Source organism: Apostichopus japonicus, chromosome 22 (assembly GCF_037975245.1).
Source record: "Apostichopus japonicus isolate 1M-3 chromosome 22, ASM3797524v1, whole genome shotgun sequence".
Taxonomy (NCBI): Eukaryota; Metazoa; Echinodermata; class Holothuroidea; order Aspidochirotida; family Stichopodidae; genus Apostichopus; species Apostichopus japonicus.
In genome coordinates, this window is record NC_092582.1 from 2,225,157 (window position 1) to 2,242,500 (window position 17,344).

Below are 17,344 nucleotides of genomic sequence, written 5' to 3' on the forward strand. Positions count from 1 at the left end.
TCCAAACCAATTTTTCCCCTTGAAAATTCGGGCAATATGCTGAGAATTGTCGGGCACCTACTGAAATAAAAATAAATAGCAATAATGTAGGTTAAGGAAATGAATAATTTAAAAATTATCTCCTTGGTAATTAAAATGAAGTTCTAGGCTTGGTCGACTAATTCGCCATTACTACTGTAAAGAGAGTTTTGACATAACTGGACCTGTATGCTTTTTCCTAATCTACATAAGACATTTCGTTGTTTACATTAGCATCCGGCGGTATACTGCGCAACTTTCAGTGACCGTACGGCACACGATTCCATGCGATGTAATGACCGATGCTTGCTTATATGATAATGACCTTAACGTGTTGAACGCGCGCGAAGCGCGCAAAAAATGTTGGTTATATTTTTCGGGCAAGTCGTTACAGCCCCCAAATCCAATTGGGCTCCTACGCCTTTGACTACACACATATACAGTTTTGAGGCTGTTCATCCTGGAACATGCATTTTCATGCTCACTGATGTGATGTGATATCTGCTCTTTGCTTTACAAATTCGAACAGGCGTGTAGCGAGTAATTTGCCAAGGTAGGGGCGATTCCTGTAGGCAAACTATCTAAGCGTAGCGCCACCATGAGTTGGCGCGAAGCGTACAAGAAAATTTTAGCCGAAAATGCCACCCAGATCGTTGGAAATGACACTTCCCAGGCCTTGTAAGTAGCATCTAATCATTGTCTAGTTTGAAATTACTAGCGATATCATAAAGAAAATTTGCTCAGGGGGGGGGGGGGGGTGCGGTCGCCCCCTTCCCGAAATTCGCCATGTTCCCCGACGACTCGGTCGAGTTCAAGACCAGCCACAGTTGGTTCCATAGCACAATTGTACAATTGTTTAAGGCGTCCATACACACATTCGCGTTATGATAGACCATATATAGTATAGTATATATAGTATATATAGTATACTGAATATCAGGCTGCATCAGTCCAATCGAATTTCTGCAAAGTGCCCTTCGACGTCGGTGCCCCCCCCCCCCCCCCAGATTAAAAGTGCTTCCGCCGCCCTTGCCTAGTGTTGTCGATAGCACACTGGCACTGACTGACGCAAGCAAATCAAGGAGAAAAACAATGTTAGCAATCGCTTATCCACTACAGAAATCCTGCTTAGTTGCATATAAGGCGTGACTAAACGATCCTAGCAGGATCTTCTTCAATGGCAAACGTTCAGTCGGGGGATATTTCAAAATATGAAAAGTATTTACTTAGCTCAAACTTTGTGTTAAGACCTAAAATATGGACCTAACTTTGTCTAAATATGCCTCAGAATTCACCATTTGACCTCTGAACTTTGAATTATTTTCTTTCTCACCCGGCCGCCACATGGGAGTCACATTCAATGACCCGCCCCACCCCATCATTTCAAGTGTGCTTGTCCTACCACAAATTTGGCGATCACATTAGCTATTGAAGTAGGCGCGGTAAAATGGATAACGTCACGATAGGAGCGGCTAAGCTTCATGAAGGATTCAGCTTTTATGGGATGCCGTACGTAGTTGTTGACAGATACGATGTGACTAAACACACATAAGCAGAATATGCTGGAATTTCAGAGGGAATGTCCAGTCTTTGAATGTTTTTTTTTTAACTCTCATCAGTTCATCTTTATCCAGGCGCGGATCCAGGGGGAAGTCCAGGGGTCCGGACCCCCCCTGCTCTTGGCCAAAAAAAAAGAAAAAAAAAGAGAGAGAAAAAATAATTAATTAAACGCCAATTTTAAACATGTAGGACGTCAGAAGGGCGGTTAGAAGGGCGGTTATCCCTACAAGTCAGCCAGGTGTGTCTTTTCCGTCAAATGAACTATAGTGTGCACGCGTGCAACACGTGCAAAAAATGCCTAAAAATCTCAATTTTCAGACCGAAAAGTTTCAAAATTGAGGTGGTGTTCGAATTGTTTTGGGCGGTGAGGTGGCAGAGCGGTAGGCTGAATAGGATGCGCCGACGAATTCTTCATGAGAGATCGTTTTCTGCGGTGAGAAGGCATAAAACTGTTCTCCGATCAACAATGGGCAAGGAACGTCTCACAGCTCTTGTTCTCATTAACACGTATTATAACACTCCTATCGACACTGACGAAGTGGTCCGAAAGTTCATTGAGAAACATCCACGGCGTTTGTTCTCTCCAATCTACCATGAATAGCTAACTCGTACTGATGCAGATACAATTCGCCGAGTGAGTTTTTGTAGGTGCTTTGAATGGCTAAATTGAAGGGGGTTCCCTGTTGTACTTAAATATCCAAGAATTTCACAATGGATAGAGGGAAACCCACTCCCCTTAGACCCTAGGATCACTGGAGGCCAAACCCCTCACCCTTCCAGAATCCTGGATCCGGCCCTGCATCAAACAGTGGTGACGGAACGGGAGGGGGATTGGTGGCTAAAGGCATTATGATATTTGTATCATCTCAACTCATCTGATATGTATTACCATATTTCATAGATTGTTTTTTTCTCATCAATTGAGAAATTGCAGACATGAGATCCATATTTTCAGGCTAGGTACATGCAGCTTAGAATACTCGGGAAGTGCCGTTTCCGGCCATCTGGGGGGGGGGGGGGGTTGTAAAGCCAAACATTTTCTGGTACGCTCCGCGCCAACTGATGGTGGCGCTCCGCTTAGATAGTCTTACGATCAGGCGCGGCTGGACCAGTCAGTTCCCCCCCCCCCCCCCCCCCGTCAAAAAATCCTGCATCCGCCCCTGTTATCATGATAACGTGTAACCGAAATTTGGTGAAAAGTGCAAAGATTATCGAGGCATTTGTGATTCGTTCTTGATGCTTTATTAATACTGCTAGCACCGCACAATGAACAAGACAGCAATTAGGTCACCCATTTGAATTTTCAAATTATTAGGTAAATATTCAGAATGAAAGCTTTTTAAGACAAAAGTGAATATTTCGAGATAAAATTCAAAATTAAAAGAAGAAAGATCAAACTTAAAACGTCATTGAATTTCGAATTGAAAAGCTAATTTAATTTAAGAGATTTTATATGAAACATCTCATATTTGACATGTATAACATCAACAGGAAGGAATCGGATAATCAATTGCACAAAAACTGAGAAATTTTCACTTACAAGAAAAGGAAATGAAAGTTGGAAGGAGTGTAAATGTGTTCGAAGCTTGCTGGGGACCGAAGAAGTTATTAACTGCTTTCATCACAGTCTAGTATTTTCAAAAGCAAAAACATAAGCCGAAACATTAAGCTTAGGATTTTCGAGGCTTTATAAAGGAGTATTTTTGAAAGTAATTTGCAAATTATCTTTCTTTCAGTAGGTGCCAGAAAAGTTATCAGCATATTGCCCGAATTTTCCCAAAATATTTGGTTGGGATGGGGGGGGGGCTAATAAGTTTGTGAAATGAGTACCAGTGGGTACAAATGTATCGTAAGTTCGGAACAAAAGTGCAGTCGCGAAACATTGGGTGTCTGAATGACACTGACCGTATGTATCGTTGACGAGTAGCGCGAGGGTGGGAGGGGGGGGGGCGGGGTACAAAGAAGCAGTCGGAATTTTCTGGCTTCAAAACCCATCCAGTTGGATTTTCAGCCACTACACCCCACCCCCAATCACAAGGCCTTAGCTACGTCCCTGGGTACACGGTGGTTACATAGTACGCTCCGACCAGAATTCGCCCGATTACCAGATGCAGATCCACCTAGCAACCGAGGTAACTTGCATGAGGACTCCAACGAACAACCACTGATTTATTTTGATGCCTTCATCACTTTAGCCACCACTCACATGGGACCTATTCTAAGTCTGACGATACATACGCACGTGTGAGGTCCTGAAAACATAATTAAAGTGGTTTGTCTTGCCATCCTTGTTTCAAACTTCATAGAAATGTTTCTCGTAGACCTAGCAAAACATTTAAACTGACACAGTGCCATTGGAAGTGTGTCACGGGTGGCATTTAAAGTCATTGGGGTTTAACATGCTGGCGTTTGACGACTTTTGGCCAAATTTGCGCTAAGCTCACTATACGAACTCGGATCTGGGCTGTGCCTAATTAGTTAGTTATTTAAATGATTAATAATGGCGTATGAGGAAATGCACCATTTTGTGGTATGACTCCCAGGACGGTAGGTCGAGAAACTCACATGCAGTCGCGGCGGCTAGCTTCCTTCGCCTATATGTCTGGGGACGTCGTTCCTATAGGCCAGGGGTGGGCAAACTACGGCCCGCGGGCCACATGCGGCCCGCCAGTGATTTTTTTGCGGCCCGTGAGATGTCTCAAGAAAAAAATCAATCTATTTGACATCATCACAAAAACAGCTAGCTGCTAAGAATTTATCTGCACTAATTATGCTGTCAGGTAGGTCTATCATCACTATTAATTATCAACTGGACTCTATTGACATGTTTTGGTGAATACAGATTAGTACACACCAGTGGCGTAGCCAGCATTCTATTGTTAGGGGGGCAAGATTTTTCTTAAGGGGGGGGGCAACCTCGTGATGGTTGATGGTAGGAATTACCAGAAAAACGATATATATTAGCGCTAGTTTGTACTGGTTATACAACCGGCCAAATTATTGGCGCTTATTCTGTAGGACGATATTGATCAACGGTCTCCGCATGTGGGTATGATGAAGGCCCAAAATGTGTAATATCTCGGTCTGGTTACCAAGTTCTGACCTTATATGAAGTATGGACATGAACCCTAAGGTATGAATACTTGTGATAAGAACTCGATAAATTGTAAAAAAGAAGTATTTTTAATACATCACTAGATTTCATTTTTTTTTGGGGGGGGGGGCAAGACTGTAGCACAACAACAACAACAATTTGGGGGGGTTTGCCCCTGGCCCCCCTCTGGCTATGCCACTGGTACACACACCTATTGCTTGAACGTCCTCGGAATCAAAGGTTTGAAATCAACATCAGGTCGTTGGTTAGGTGCGGCCCTGTCAATCTTTTACCCCTAAAATCTGGCCAATTCATTCAAAAAGGTTGCCCACTCCTGCTATAGGCCTATATATCTGAGGCCCTGGGGTCATTCTTTGACCGACTTGGTGCAATATAATGTGCACATTTCGAAGTATATTATTCACAGATTGTTAGTTGTCATGGGTTCGAACAAATGAGGGGTATTCTATCCTGAAACATAGGGCAAAATGGGGGCTGGGGTTCCAGTTCGCTGCATCATTTGTCAACTTGCACTGGGTTCTAATGTTCATGTCAATTGGAATCACTAATAACAGATATAATCCACCAAAAATGAAGGTCGCATGAACTTTATTGCAGATTTCCTGAGTGACGAATTTGTAATTTTCTCCCAGGCATACCACTTCCGCATATGGTATCAGAAGTATATACATGTGAAAAGCAATGTTGGGTATATTCACTGGTCAGATTAGGTACAGCACTTGGCACATTCACATTATCAGAAACATACAAACCTATGAAATCAAGAAACATTATCTAACGTCCAAATGTTGCATAGGTTTGCCTTTGTGTGCGTATATACCAGACCCTTAGTATAAGATTTTTTTTAGTGATTGGGCCATTTTCTTAAAGGGACCATCACGACACTACCTAAGCGCCAGCGACACCCCCCCCCCCCTTCTTTCGTCTTTCTATCTCTCCCTCCCTCTCTTCGGTGGCGTCCCTAAAAATATGGCATCCGGGGGATCCTTCCTTTGTCACCTAGTGCAAGGGATGGTGTCCGGGGCAGTTGACCCCTTCCCCTTTGAAAAAAAAACGTTTGTTATGTAAGGTGGCTAAGATGGTAAATGGTGCTATCTTTGGCGTTGGATTGATTATATGTTAAGGATTTCTCATTCTTATTTTCCTACTGTTTGTTCAAAATATGATTTTTTTTAAACACAATTTAGACTGGCATAAACCATGACAATGATTTACAAAATGATTTACAATATAGCTGGCCGCCACTAGCATGCCCATCAATAAATATTTATTGTAATTTATATTTGGTGGTTGTGGCTTGGTAACCCCCTGACTGGTACCCGGGAGGACCGTCCGTCCCTCCCTTATAACGCCACTGCCTCTCTTTTCTCTCTTCTCATTATTATTACTTCCCTATTTTTCCTTCTCTTTACTCTTCTTTTCCTCTCTCCTGTCCTCCTCTTTCTCTTTCCTCGTTCCTTAATTTTGGCGAATGGGTGAATGGTTGTCACCCTTCCCCCCCCCCCCCCACACACAAACCCACCCAAGTTATATCACGGATCATTAACGACTTCACAAAATAAGAGAAAGTAAAAGCATGTTACCAGCTACCATCGGTCAATAAAATACGAACATATAAAAGTGTAATTCTTAATCTTTCCTAATATAGAGATAGCCAACAAACTAGGAAATGAACATTTTGAATGAAAAATGCAACCGCTAAATCAATATTAACTAGAGAAGACTTATCGTATTTCTGTAATATATATTCGGGGTTCTTATTGCAAACAAGGGCCATTTAAACCGTTTACACAGCAAAAGGTAGGTAGAAGACACAAACATTCATTATATCCGACTCTCCGTGTATATTATCTACAATTCAGTGGGAATTAATGGTGGCTGCAACTCGTGCGGTCATTTGGCTGTGTTTCGTTTTTCTGTCTTCAGCATGATCAATGTGCCTGTTTCTAGCAGTATATCAGAAAGACTCTCCGCTGTAAGGTGAATGTGAAATGTATAACTATGAAACAGTTTGTGATTCCGGGAACCTCAAGAGATATGAGATGCTGCTCTTGTCCTTGATTTGGTATACGATCTTACCTTTCAAGTAAGACTTGGATGAAGTTAAAGAGATGTAGAGAACACATCTTGCTTGTTCTTAGCGAATGGGTCATCTGATTGCGGTACCCTACTGTTCAACCAAAAACACGCCATTGTCTTAGAATATTCTTGATGACGGTTTGGTACTGTTCTACCGAAGACACGCCATGGTTTTAGAACATTTGTGATTACCGTATCTCACTGTTCTACCAAAGACACGCCATGGTTTAGAACATTTGTGATTAGCCGTATCTTACTGCCTTACCAAAGACGTGACTTATACAAATATATGCTACATTTGCTCTTTGATGTATAAATAATTCAATGATATCTCTATGTTTCTTTAATATCATTACCCAATTTTCTAAGAGATGATGCACCAAGAGAAACGGTCTATAACAGTAAAAATAAAAAGTACAGTGTAAATTATCCCAAACACAGAATATCAGGATGTCCTTGCCAGGATTGTACTTATCTACGAATAATTTGGCTTGTAAAATTATATATTAGCTAGTTATGAAGGAAACCTCCTATGGGATTTTGTGAGCCTATGGTGACTTAACTTAATATTAGTTAGTGACTTGACTGTTATAAACTACAACGTGCTTTAAACTACATTGTGCAATATCCTGAAGTTACAAATGAAGGAACGGAAGTCTTAGAAGATGATTACTCTTCTACAGACTGTAGACTATCTCCATTATGTTCTTTAATTTTTATAGAACGTATGTTAACCGAATATCAAACTATGATTGGACAACTGCTACATGACTGACACACGGATATTGCTATCTTCAAATGAAATTTGAAGGCAGATCTGTATGGATTATATGAGACGTTTTTTTATCCATTTACTACATATTTCGGTGTTATTAGATTTGTCGAACTAAAGCGATACAATTTGGACTTAGCTTCAGCAGTTATAATGCAGCAGTTATAATGGCAAATTATGTCGTTGTATTTTTTTCTTTGTTAAAATTATATTATCTTTGTTTCATTCTTGAGCTGCGATACCAAAATTCATCAGTTATCACCGAATAATATACTATCAAGTTTTACTTCGCTTATAATACATTAACCTGCCAACACTGAGATATATTTGTTGATCTATAGCGGTAGCTCATTTTGTGGCAAATACATTGAGAGCTACAGTATGTCATACAAAAAAAGATTTAGTTGAAAATTAATCCCCATGCTATGTGGTATTGGCGCATGCGACGTCATGCAGTCTATAGTGCATATGAATCATTGCACAGTAAAAAAAAATGAATCCTTTTTATTGTTTTACCATTCATGTTTATACAACATTGGTCATATAGTACATACATGGACATTATTTATCTTTTAACAGTAATATTTGAATGATAAACACTGATATACGCTACTGTTAACGCTAACACAAACTAATATGCAGCTATATTCACGCCAATGGGATGTGCGTGAAATGCGTTGCCTCCTACACAAACGCCCCTGGGTAAGAACAAAGATATTGCCAATATTCACTAACATATTTTTCAAATAATTTTGAAACTAAAATAGGCCTGCACTGAAATTAAGGCAAAGGGTGGTAGGAAAAAGTTCCTGAGCGCAGCGGCAACAAGTTGTAAGTCAGAGATTTAATACTAAGGTTTATTTGCTAATATATAACACTAACCAAAGTTAAAGCAGTGTCGTGTGTACGGAAACTGCTAGAGGTGTTAATGCAAAACTCACAACATTAAGCAAGAAGAATAAGAAGCTTCATTAGTGTTTGCAAGCCTGATGATTTCAGTCCGTATTGAATAATATCACCGTCTTTGTCTAAACTATAAATATGACTTACTTTAATGACCAGGCGAACAAAAAGACTTATATGTTGATAACTCTACGCTTACGGACTAACTATATCGCTTAATCTCCTTGACAACTTTCACCTACAAAAGGTACATGTGGTGCTCAAATCAACGATGGGATTGTCACATGACTGAGACATCGATGTAGACTTGTTTAAATGATATCTGAGAGAAAGCAGACCATTTAGAGTGTTTGTTGTCTTTCAATTTAGGTGTTAACCAATTCTCTGGTAAAATAAAATGTTTTTAGGTGTGTTTGTCAAAGGAAACGGTATTTTATTTTAACGGTATGGTTGGTACAACCATGCTTTGCATCGTGACAAAATTGAAATCCTTAATCTACAATACCAATGCACCGTCCTTTGAAATTAAACAAAATATGAATATTTACATCTTAATGTCACTAATACACGCTAATCTAACCTAACCACTACATAGAACTTAAAGATTACAAACAAGTCGACGCGTTGATTAAACCGGGTGTCATGTTTTGCATTATTAAATCCCTGCAAAAAGTGCGAATGTATACGTGTGTTTAATAAGGGATAAGAAAGTGAGAAATCTCATTAACACATCCTAGATTGTGAAAGTCTGTTATTGTAATTGGTATATGTCAATTACTTGATCATTTAATCAATGCACAATATCAATAGAATATTCTTACTATTCCCTCTATATGTGAATATAATGTTGCGCAACAAATTCTAAGATGTTCATGCGAATTGCTCACATTTTATAAGACACGCAATCAAAGTCGTTTAACAAATATAATTAAAGTGATGAAAAAAAAACAAGTTTATAACTTAGCCCTCTTTCTAAAGTTTGAATGCCTAACGGACGGGACAGTCTTGTCACGAGAAATAATTTCCATACACAACATCTTTCCTGCTCACACCTCCCACCTCCACCACCCCCCCCCCCCCCCTCCATAGTAAAATCCAATTCGTAACAGCTGGTCGAGTCTATATGGGTTTCATATATGGGTTTCATGGCGTTAATAAAACATAAATTCCCTCAAGAAATCAATCTCAAAATTGACAAACTTTTAACTGTCTCCTTTACAACACTAAAACTTGCTACACGTCTGCACATATATCCGAGTATAAAAGCAGTGCAGGTGATGATAGAAAACTTCAGGTTTCCCTAAATTAATATAATGTATCACATAGTTGATAATTAAAAGTAACACCATTCGTGTCAAGAATTCCTTGATACATGGATTAACATTTACAATTTCTAGTAAGCGATATTTATTTTGATTGATTACATTTAAATCGATGCTACGATCTAACTGTTCAAATAAAATAACAAGAAAATGAAAAGAAAATGATATAAAACACACAGATACGACTGAAGCACTCAGCTCACAATTTCACAGTAAAGGTATATGGTGACATTGATTGATGGTGGATGTAAAGTTACACCTTCCTCTATCCATATCACTGTAGGAGATGAAGGTGATGATGATGTCTGTCGTGAATTAATCGGCTATACAAGACGATAATGGCGGTGACCATTGCCCTTGGTAGTTACAACGTGATTCTTGGTTACTGGATGCGTGAAAACCAGGGTTGCATCGGAGCGTCACCTTTTCATTCAGGATATACGCATGTGGAATTAATGTATTTGCAGATGCTATCACGTGGGCCCAACTGCCATTTGAATCACATCCCGGTGCTGGGCATCGGATATCTGTTGCGAGCAACGAATATAGCAGAAAAGTAGAATTAGCACGTTTGTGGATGACGATTCAAACTGGAAAATATGAAACAGTAAAGACTAAACAATATGAAATAGATTGGAATAGCATTGGGAACTTGGAATATGGGATTAAAAGCGGCGGGCTTCAGGCTTCAAAGAATATTCATTACAAATTGCCAATCATTCAAAACATACGATCACGTTCAAAGTTATTTTCTACTAATTTATTGTCTCCTCTTTCTCTCATATTATGTTTCATGCAAAATTTAAAGTAGTTATGATAGGATATGCGATAAATTATATAGCCGGCAATGAACACAATGATTACTAAACCCTTCTGAGACTAATTTGACGGAATACTGTACACACGCCGTTGGTTGAAATATTACTATAAAATATTACTATTAATTAGTTCATTGGTTATGAGAGCCAACCACAAGCGAACCTAATACATTACTAAGTAAACTACGCATACTGGTGTTCTTGTAGAGCTCGAATATCTGGCATTTAAAATCAAGGGCGTAGGAACCGGGGGGCTGGGGGGCGCCAGCCCCCCCCCCCCCCAGTGAAAAACATGGGGGGCGGAAGTATCATTCCGCCCCCACTTCACAAGTCAAAAAACCCCTTTTTCATTTCTCAATAAATGATAACAACATTTGTCATTTTACTCATTTAATTATGGTATTCCCGCTTCCCGAATTGCACGAATTTGTTCGCCACCCTACCCGCGTTCTCGATCTCAGAACCGGAAGTTCAGAACCATGCATGCCGTTGCATGCCGTTTTGCCAAGTAAGTGAGCGATATTCCGTGAGTGAGCGATATCGATGACGGCCGGGGAAATCATTGAAAGCAACGAAAATGAGTGGGAAAAAACGTCTCCGCAAACAGTGCAACCTCCAGGAATTCTTCGGGAAGAAAGTCGCTAAACCTACAGGTTGGTATATAATATAAACTATGACCGTCGGTTCGTTACTCCCCTGTACAGGACATGTAGCCGTGTATTGTACTTAATTCCCGTACATTAGGCTAAGCCTTAGCTCCACAAAATTAATCCCTTACGATTCGAACACCTAGCCTAGTCTGGGTAAATTGAATTGTTTGCACGGGTTATCCGGGTACCCGCCCGACGCGATATTAGCCGGTTCATAATTTTTTACCCGAATCCTACGCAAAGTGTGATTCAAAAAAAAAATTGGCAAACCGACGGTTAGGCAGATTTCCCATTGACTTAGTGTGGTGTTAGGCTACCATGTGGTCGAAGATAACAGCAATAAGGAAAGTATTCCATGGATATCTTATAACTGCGTCACAATTTCAGCGAATAAACAGATGGTTAGGCTTAGCTAGATTTCTCATTGACTTAGTGTGGTGTTAGGATACCACGTGGAAGATTTTATTATTTATTCATTCCTTTATTCCATAGAAGGAAAGGCTGACATGGAATTTTACGAGATGTTTATGGATTATAGACGGGATAACTGAAAAATAATAATCGCAAGTGGCTTTTTACTAATCGTTTATTCCAAATGCGATCAAATTGCGCGAACCGCCCAGTCTCGCGGCTAATGCGAACCATGGGCCTGCATAGTAGTAAGAACTGTTTAAGAGCTAAATTGGATATTAATATGGTCACCCTGATCCAATAGACGTGGAGAGCAAGCATAAGCAGTGCGATGTTAGTAGTAATATTAATTATAATTAAATTATTAAGTTATTAAGAAGTTAATGAAAGAAAGATAAGCAAATAGAAACACAGGGGTATAGGAGGTGGCCGGGTGGGTCATACGATTGACAAGTGCATTATAGCATTTGCAACTTGCTTTGACATAAAGCCTACATGTTTCTCTTGGGCAGTGGCAGCACCAGACTTCGGATTTTTTTGGGGAGCGGGTGGGAGTGGGTGAGGTGGGGGCAAAAAAATGTGCGAATTACAGTAAGTCTTGACACAACAAACACAGCTCTCATAACGAAATGTACATTTCCTTACAGAAGATGTCACAGATAACCCCTCACTATCTATGAAAGTTGGTGAAACTAGTGTGCCAGCCAAGGAGGCAACGGGGTTTAGATCCACGGCAGCGGCCGCTGAGGATGTAATAGAGATTCATGCCGACGACGACACCACAACTGCGAGAGCAAGCACACATGAAAGGTGAGATTGTCTCTTTTGTGATTCCTTGCCAGAGGCCAGATCTATGATGGTTTGCCAGGCATGACATTGTGACTGTGTGCTACTTTCTTGTATACATGAAAAGGCAAATGGAGAATGCGGATGTGTACGAAGTACAAACCAAGCCTCCGGATGCCTCAAATTTACCTAAAGGTTGAAGTTTCATCCACCATTCTATGCATTATAATTTTGGAATAGAGACATGCATTTCATATAATATGGATATTCCTCTTTTTTATATATAGAACCTCCCATGGGCCATCAGGTGGTTCAGTGAGTGGAGACAAGACCGATACTGGGAAAGACACTACAACTCCAGATTCAACCAGTGCCACCCGAGAAGTGCAGGCAACACAAACACTGCTGTCCCCCAGCCCGAACGGCCACCTATGAGGTAAGAGTGTCCATTATTTTGGTTTGCATCCAAGACGGAAGTGAACTGAAACCTTAGGTTGTGAAGGTGTCGAAAACCATGTACCAAGTGCGTAATCCAATGGTTAGAGCAGCTGTCTTTCACCAGGGGGCATATTCAAATCTTGGTTGGGTCAAAATTCTAGGGACGAAAGGCACTGTAAAAATGTGAGATATTTTGGTATTCTTTCATTTACGCTCATATATTTGTTTCCATTATTATAGAGCATATGAAGACGACATCTCCCGTGAAAAAGCTTGTGATGCAGAATGCTACTCTGGGCGAGAATCTCCGTTCCAGCCCAAGGATGATGCAGTTATCCTGTCCACAAAGAAGAGGGTGGGAAACAAGAACGAATTCCGCTCGTTCCAAGTACAGTGGTACGATAAATTCCCATGGCTTCATCTGTGTGCCACCAGAAGGAGTATATTCTGCTTCACCTGTATGTCCGCGATAAGCATGAACATAATCGCTGGAAATACACAGGTGGAAACCAGTTTCACGGATAAAGGCTTCGATAATTGGAAAAAGGCCCTTTCTGCATTCCAGCGACATCAACAGGGTGACCTCCATAGAGAAGTAGTGTTCAAGAAGATGCAGGCCGGGCATGGTGTGGATCGCTTGCTGGAGCACCATGGCAGCATACTCCATTCCACACGAAGGCAAATGCTGCTAAAACAGCTGGACTGCCTGCGATTCTTGCTTCGCCAAGGACTAGCCATCAGGGGGCATAAAGAAATTGAAGGAAACCTGAGGCAGCTGTTAATGTTGGTTGCAATTGACAACAAGGACACCAGGACCTGGCTAGACAACAAGGACTATCTGTCTCCTGTAATCGTCAATGAAATGATTCAACTCATCGGCCATTCAGTTCTGAGGGATCTGCTCAGTGACATCAGAGAGGCTGGGATGTTCGCCATCATGGCTGATGAGACAAGTGACCTGAGCAACAAAGAGCAGCTGTCGATATGCATCAGGTGGGTGGACTCTGGCTTCAAAATCCACGAAGACCTCATCGGATTTGTTCATGTGATCCACACTGATGCCGAAACCTTGAGCAAGGCAATAAAGGATGTGTTGATCCGATGTGCTCTGCCACTTTCGCAATGTCGTGGGCAGGGGTATGACGGGGCTGCAAACATGATGGGTCACCTGAGGGGTGTAGCCGCTCGGATACGACAGGAGGAGCCTGCAGCCATCCATGTGCACTGCTGGGCACATTGCCTGAATCTTTGCTTACAGGAAGCTTCAAAGTCTTGCCATATCATCCGGGACAGTCTGTGCCTTGTGAGCGAAATAGCGAAGCTGATCAGGGCTTCACCGAAGCGCTCTGCTGTGTTCCTCAAACTGAAGGATCAGGTATCCCCAGATGCACCCGGTCTGCGGCCGCTGTGCCCTACACGATGGACTGTCCGTACAGGAGCATTACTAGGCATTCTCTCCAACTATGATGTCCTCATCGGCACTATGGCACAGATCAACGATGAATGCCATGATGAATATTGCACCAGGGCCAAAGGACTCCTGAACCAGCTGGAGAAGTTCTACACTTTCTTTGGTTTGAAGATGTGCTATTTAATTTTCAGCACCACCGAAGAGCTGTCCATGTTGCTTCAGAACAAGAAGACCACATTGGATGAGGCATCCAGAGCTGCGAAGGTTCTAGCAAGATTCCTGAAACATCAGCGAGAAGAGGCAACGTTTGCAGGTTTCTACCAAGGTGTCCGTGATAGCTGCATGAGGGTCGTTGGTGCTGAACCCTGCCTTCCACGAGCACGAGCTCCACCACGGCGACTTGATGATGGAGGGCCGGCTCACAGATATGCAACCCCAGAGGACTACTACCGCCATCTGTACTGTGAAGCCATCGACACAGTCATCGGTGAGATGGAACGTCGATTTTCCCAAGAGTCCTTCCAGATTCCAAGGGACATTGAGCAGACCTTGCTCTCTGCTGCGAACTGGGACGGCACTGGGCCCGAAGTTACACCAAGTCAACAGGTGGCTGATCTATACAAACACGACATTGATTGCCAACGATTGCAGAGGCAGCTCAACATGCTACCAGAGCTGATCGGAGTCGCAAAGCAGACTCACGGAGTGCACCAGCGCCTAGTCACGAAGGTTCAGACAGTTGTGGACATTCTGCTAGAAGCCCCAGGAGGAGGGCAGATGTTCAGCGAAGTTGTCAAGTTGGCCAAAATATTGATGACCATCCCTGTTTCGACTGCGACGGCAGAACGGTCATTTTCCGCCCTACATCGTTTGAAGACGTATTTGAGAACCACAATGACGCAACAAAGATTGAACAATGTTGCCTTGGCACATTGCCATAAAGAGAAGTTGGACATGGTTAAAATGAATCTCGTTGCCAAGGACTTTGTTTCAGCAAATGATCGAAGGCTGGGGTTCTTCGGTAAATTTGAATGAGATGTGTAACTCTGCATTGAAGATATAACGGTTGGAAATTGTATCAACATGGGTAGTACCCATGAGGTTTCCCCTATAGTAAGTCCCAGGTAGGATTCCCGCTTTGGTGACTGGTTCATCCATCAAATCTGTTCTGTAGTTGATGATGTCGCCATTATTCCTGTATACCAGGGAGTGATCGAGTCTAATATAACACTCAAAAATTAAAAGAAATCTGTCATGATTTTTCCAATCTTATTCTCAATATGGTGATGACTTGTTTATGCGATTGTGGATAATCATCAATAAGGAACTAACTGCCCTTGGTGCTCAGAACATTTTGGCAGAAAAAAATCTCATTTGGAGCACCAAATTGCATCTAAGGCCAGGTAAAAATGCAAAATTATTTACACAATGGAGTGGGTGTTGAAGAGTGCTATATTGCACCAAATTGCATCTGAGCTCACCTGGAAATGCAAAAAAAAATCCAAAGGGGAGGGGACACCCCCTCCACTTAGACCCCCCAGACCGACTAGCAGTCTTCAGCCCCCCCCCCCCCACTCAAAAGTACCTTCCTACGCCACTGTTTAAAATGTCACTGTTCTGAAGGGGTTAAATTAAATCATGTAAAATGATATTCCTTTACTTTTGTCTAAACAGATTAGCGTTAAGCATTTCTCTCAACTTACCTTGAAATTTGATCCTAATTGAGTGTCTCAGAGTTCCAGCTTCACACGTGTACGTTCCGTCGTTTACTGAAGTTGGATTATCTATCGGTAAACGTTTAAATTTGCCAGTTATGTAAGCTCTCTGTGACGGCTGAGTTGTACTGTTCGTCGTTATAGTAGCATTGTTCGCTATACGACCTCCTGTCCGCAACTGACAGTTTATATTGACCGTACCCTCAATGGGATAAACAATGAACGTACCGTCGGGTGAGACCGTTTTTAATATTGTATTATCCACACCAACCTTTATCTGAGAGGTTTCTGCCGAGATAAAATACAACTGGTATGATTACATGGTAAACGGCGTGTTGATGAGCTGTTACAAATGTGAACTAATTCTCTTCTTTAGAATTCATTGTCTATATGAAAGATTATAGACAAAATTGTTAAACAGAAACCCAGTTTATAGCATTTCTAAATAACAAGAACATTAACTCGGGATACAAAGCCAAGAAAAGTCTCGGTTGTTGATAGATATTAAACCAAAATCAACTTACCACATCTTGGAGCTCGTTCGGTCCATTCCCCGTCAATACATTGTCTGTGGATCGGGCCATCTAATATCTGATACCTAACGTCTTCGCATCGGAAAGTGATCGTTTCACCTCCAATGAAGGATTGACGAAATTCTATCTCTGTGGTGTCTTCTCCGACTCCGACATGTGCAATAATATTCAGAAAGATATCTGGTATCGAACAAAGGTTAGCTTCTGCAAATATTAAATGAAAATCTCACAATTTCATATATAATCAAATTCAAAGGATAATCAAAATCTAAATATTGGAAGTCCTTCACTTTGTTAAGCCTGTATTGGCTTTTTAAAGGACTTTCCTCCACATTTATATATTTATTATCTGTGAAAAATCAAATAAACTAACAAACAATCAAACAAACAAAATACAATTGTAATAGTCCAAAGGATTGACTGTCTCGAAACTAGAACGAGATGCCAATAACTCGAATTATCTCTGATGCAATTGTAGCCTTACTTAAATATATTGGTCTACTAAGCATTGTCTTTTCTGATTACGAATATTATTCATGTTGCTCAAAATACATGCATATTTATACAAGGGAATGAAACATGAATCTGGCACCAAGTCTTTATGAAATGCCATATTACAACATATCAATGTTAAAGTCAACTTTTTATAATATTTTTTTATTTTAAGTTCTATACAAATAGATTCAATTCTAAGACTTGGTTGAAAAAAAATGTAAAAACTTTCATGGGATTTTCAACATGGTATTTGAAATTGCAACCTACAGATATTCCGAATAACTTCAGTGTTGCCTTTAACGAGTGTATTTAATGAAG

General features: G+C 41.1%; 2 protein-coding genes across 3 annotated transcripts in view; one reads left to right on the forward strand and one right to left on the reverse strand.

Moving 5' to 3' along the window:
• Positions 1-5,832: 5,832 nt before the first annotated feature.
• The window catches only part of LOC139963814 (CUB and sushi domain-containing protein 1-like), a 13,767-nt gene continuing 2,255 nt past the window's right edge, over positions 5,833-17,344 (reverse strand). Inside the window, exons 2-4 of one of the 2 annotated variants that reach the window (XM_071964998.1) lie at positions 16,523-16,735; positions 15,987-16,067; positions 5,833-10,296 (exon numbers count right to left, since the gene is read on the reverse strand). In XM_071964998.1, coding sequence (XP_071821099.1) covers positions 10,085-10,296; positions 15,987-16,067; positions 16,523-16,735 — 506 coding nt within the window. In that variant the 3' untranslated portion in view covers positions 5,833-10,084. Of the gene's footprint in view, positions 10,297-15,986; positions 16,287-16,522; positions 16,736-17,344 lie in introns of both variants that reach the window. The other variant, XM_071964997.1, reaches the window with a different exon arrangement.
• On the forward strand, positions 12,012-15,785 carry LOC139963997 (zinc finger MYM-type protein 1-like). The gene is made up of 2 exons (XM_071965288.1): positions 12,012-12,458; positions 12,722-15,785. Exon 2 carries the CDS (start codon positions 13,333-13,335, stop codon positions 15,316-15,318), a length of 1,986 nt encoding a protein of 661 aa, XP_071821389.1. The 5' UTR covers positions 12,012-12,458; positions 12,722-13,332; the 3' UTR covers positions 15,319-15,785.

Excerpts from the sequence above, each read along its gene's own strand:
- LOC139963997 (XM_071965288.1), top strand. The coding sequence starts at position 13,333 with ATGTCCGCGATAAGCATGAACATAATCGCTGGAAATACACAGGTGGAA.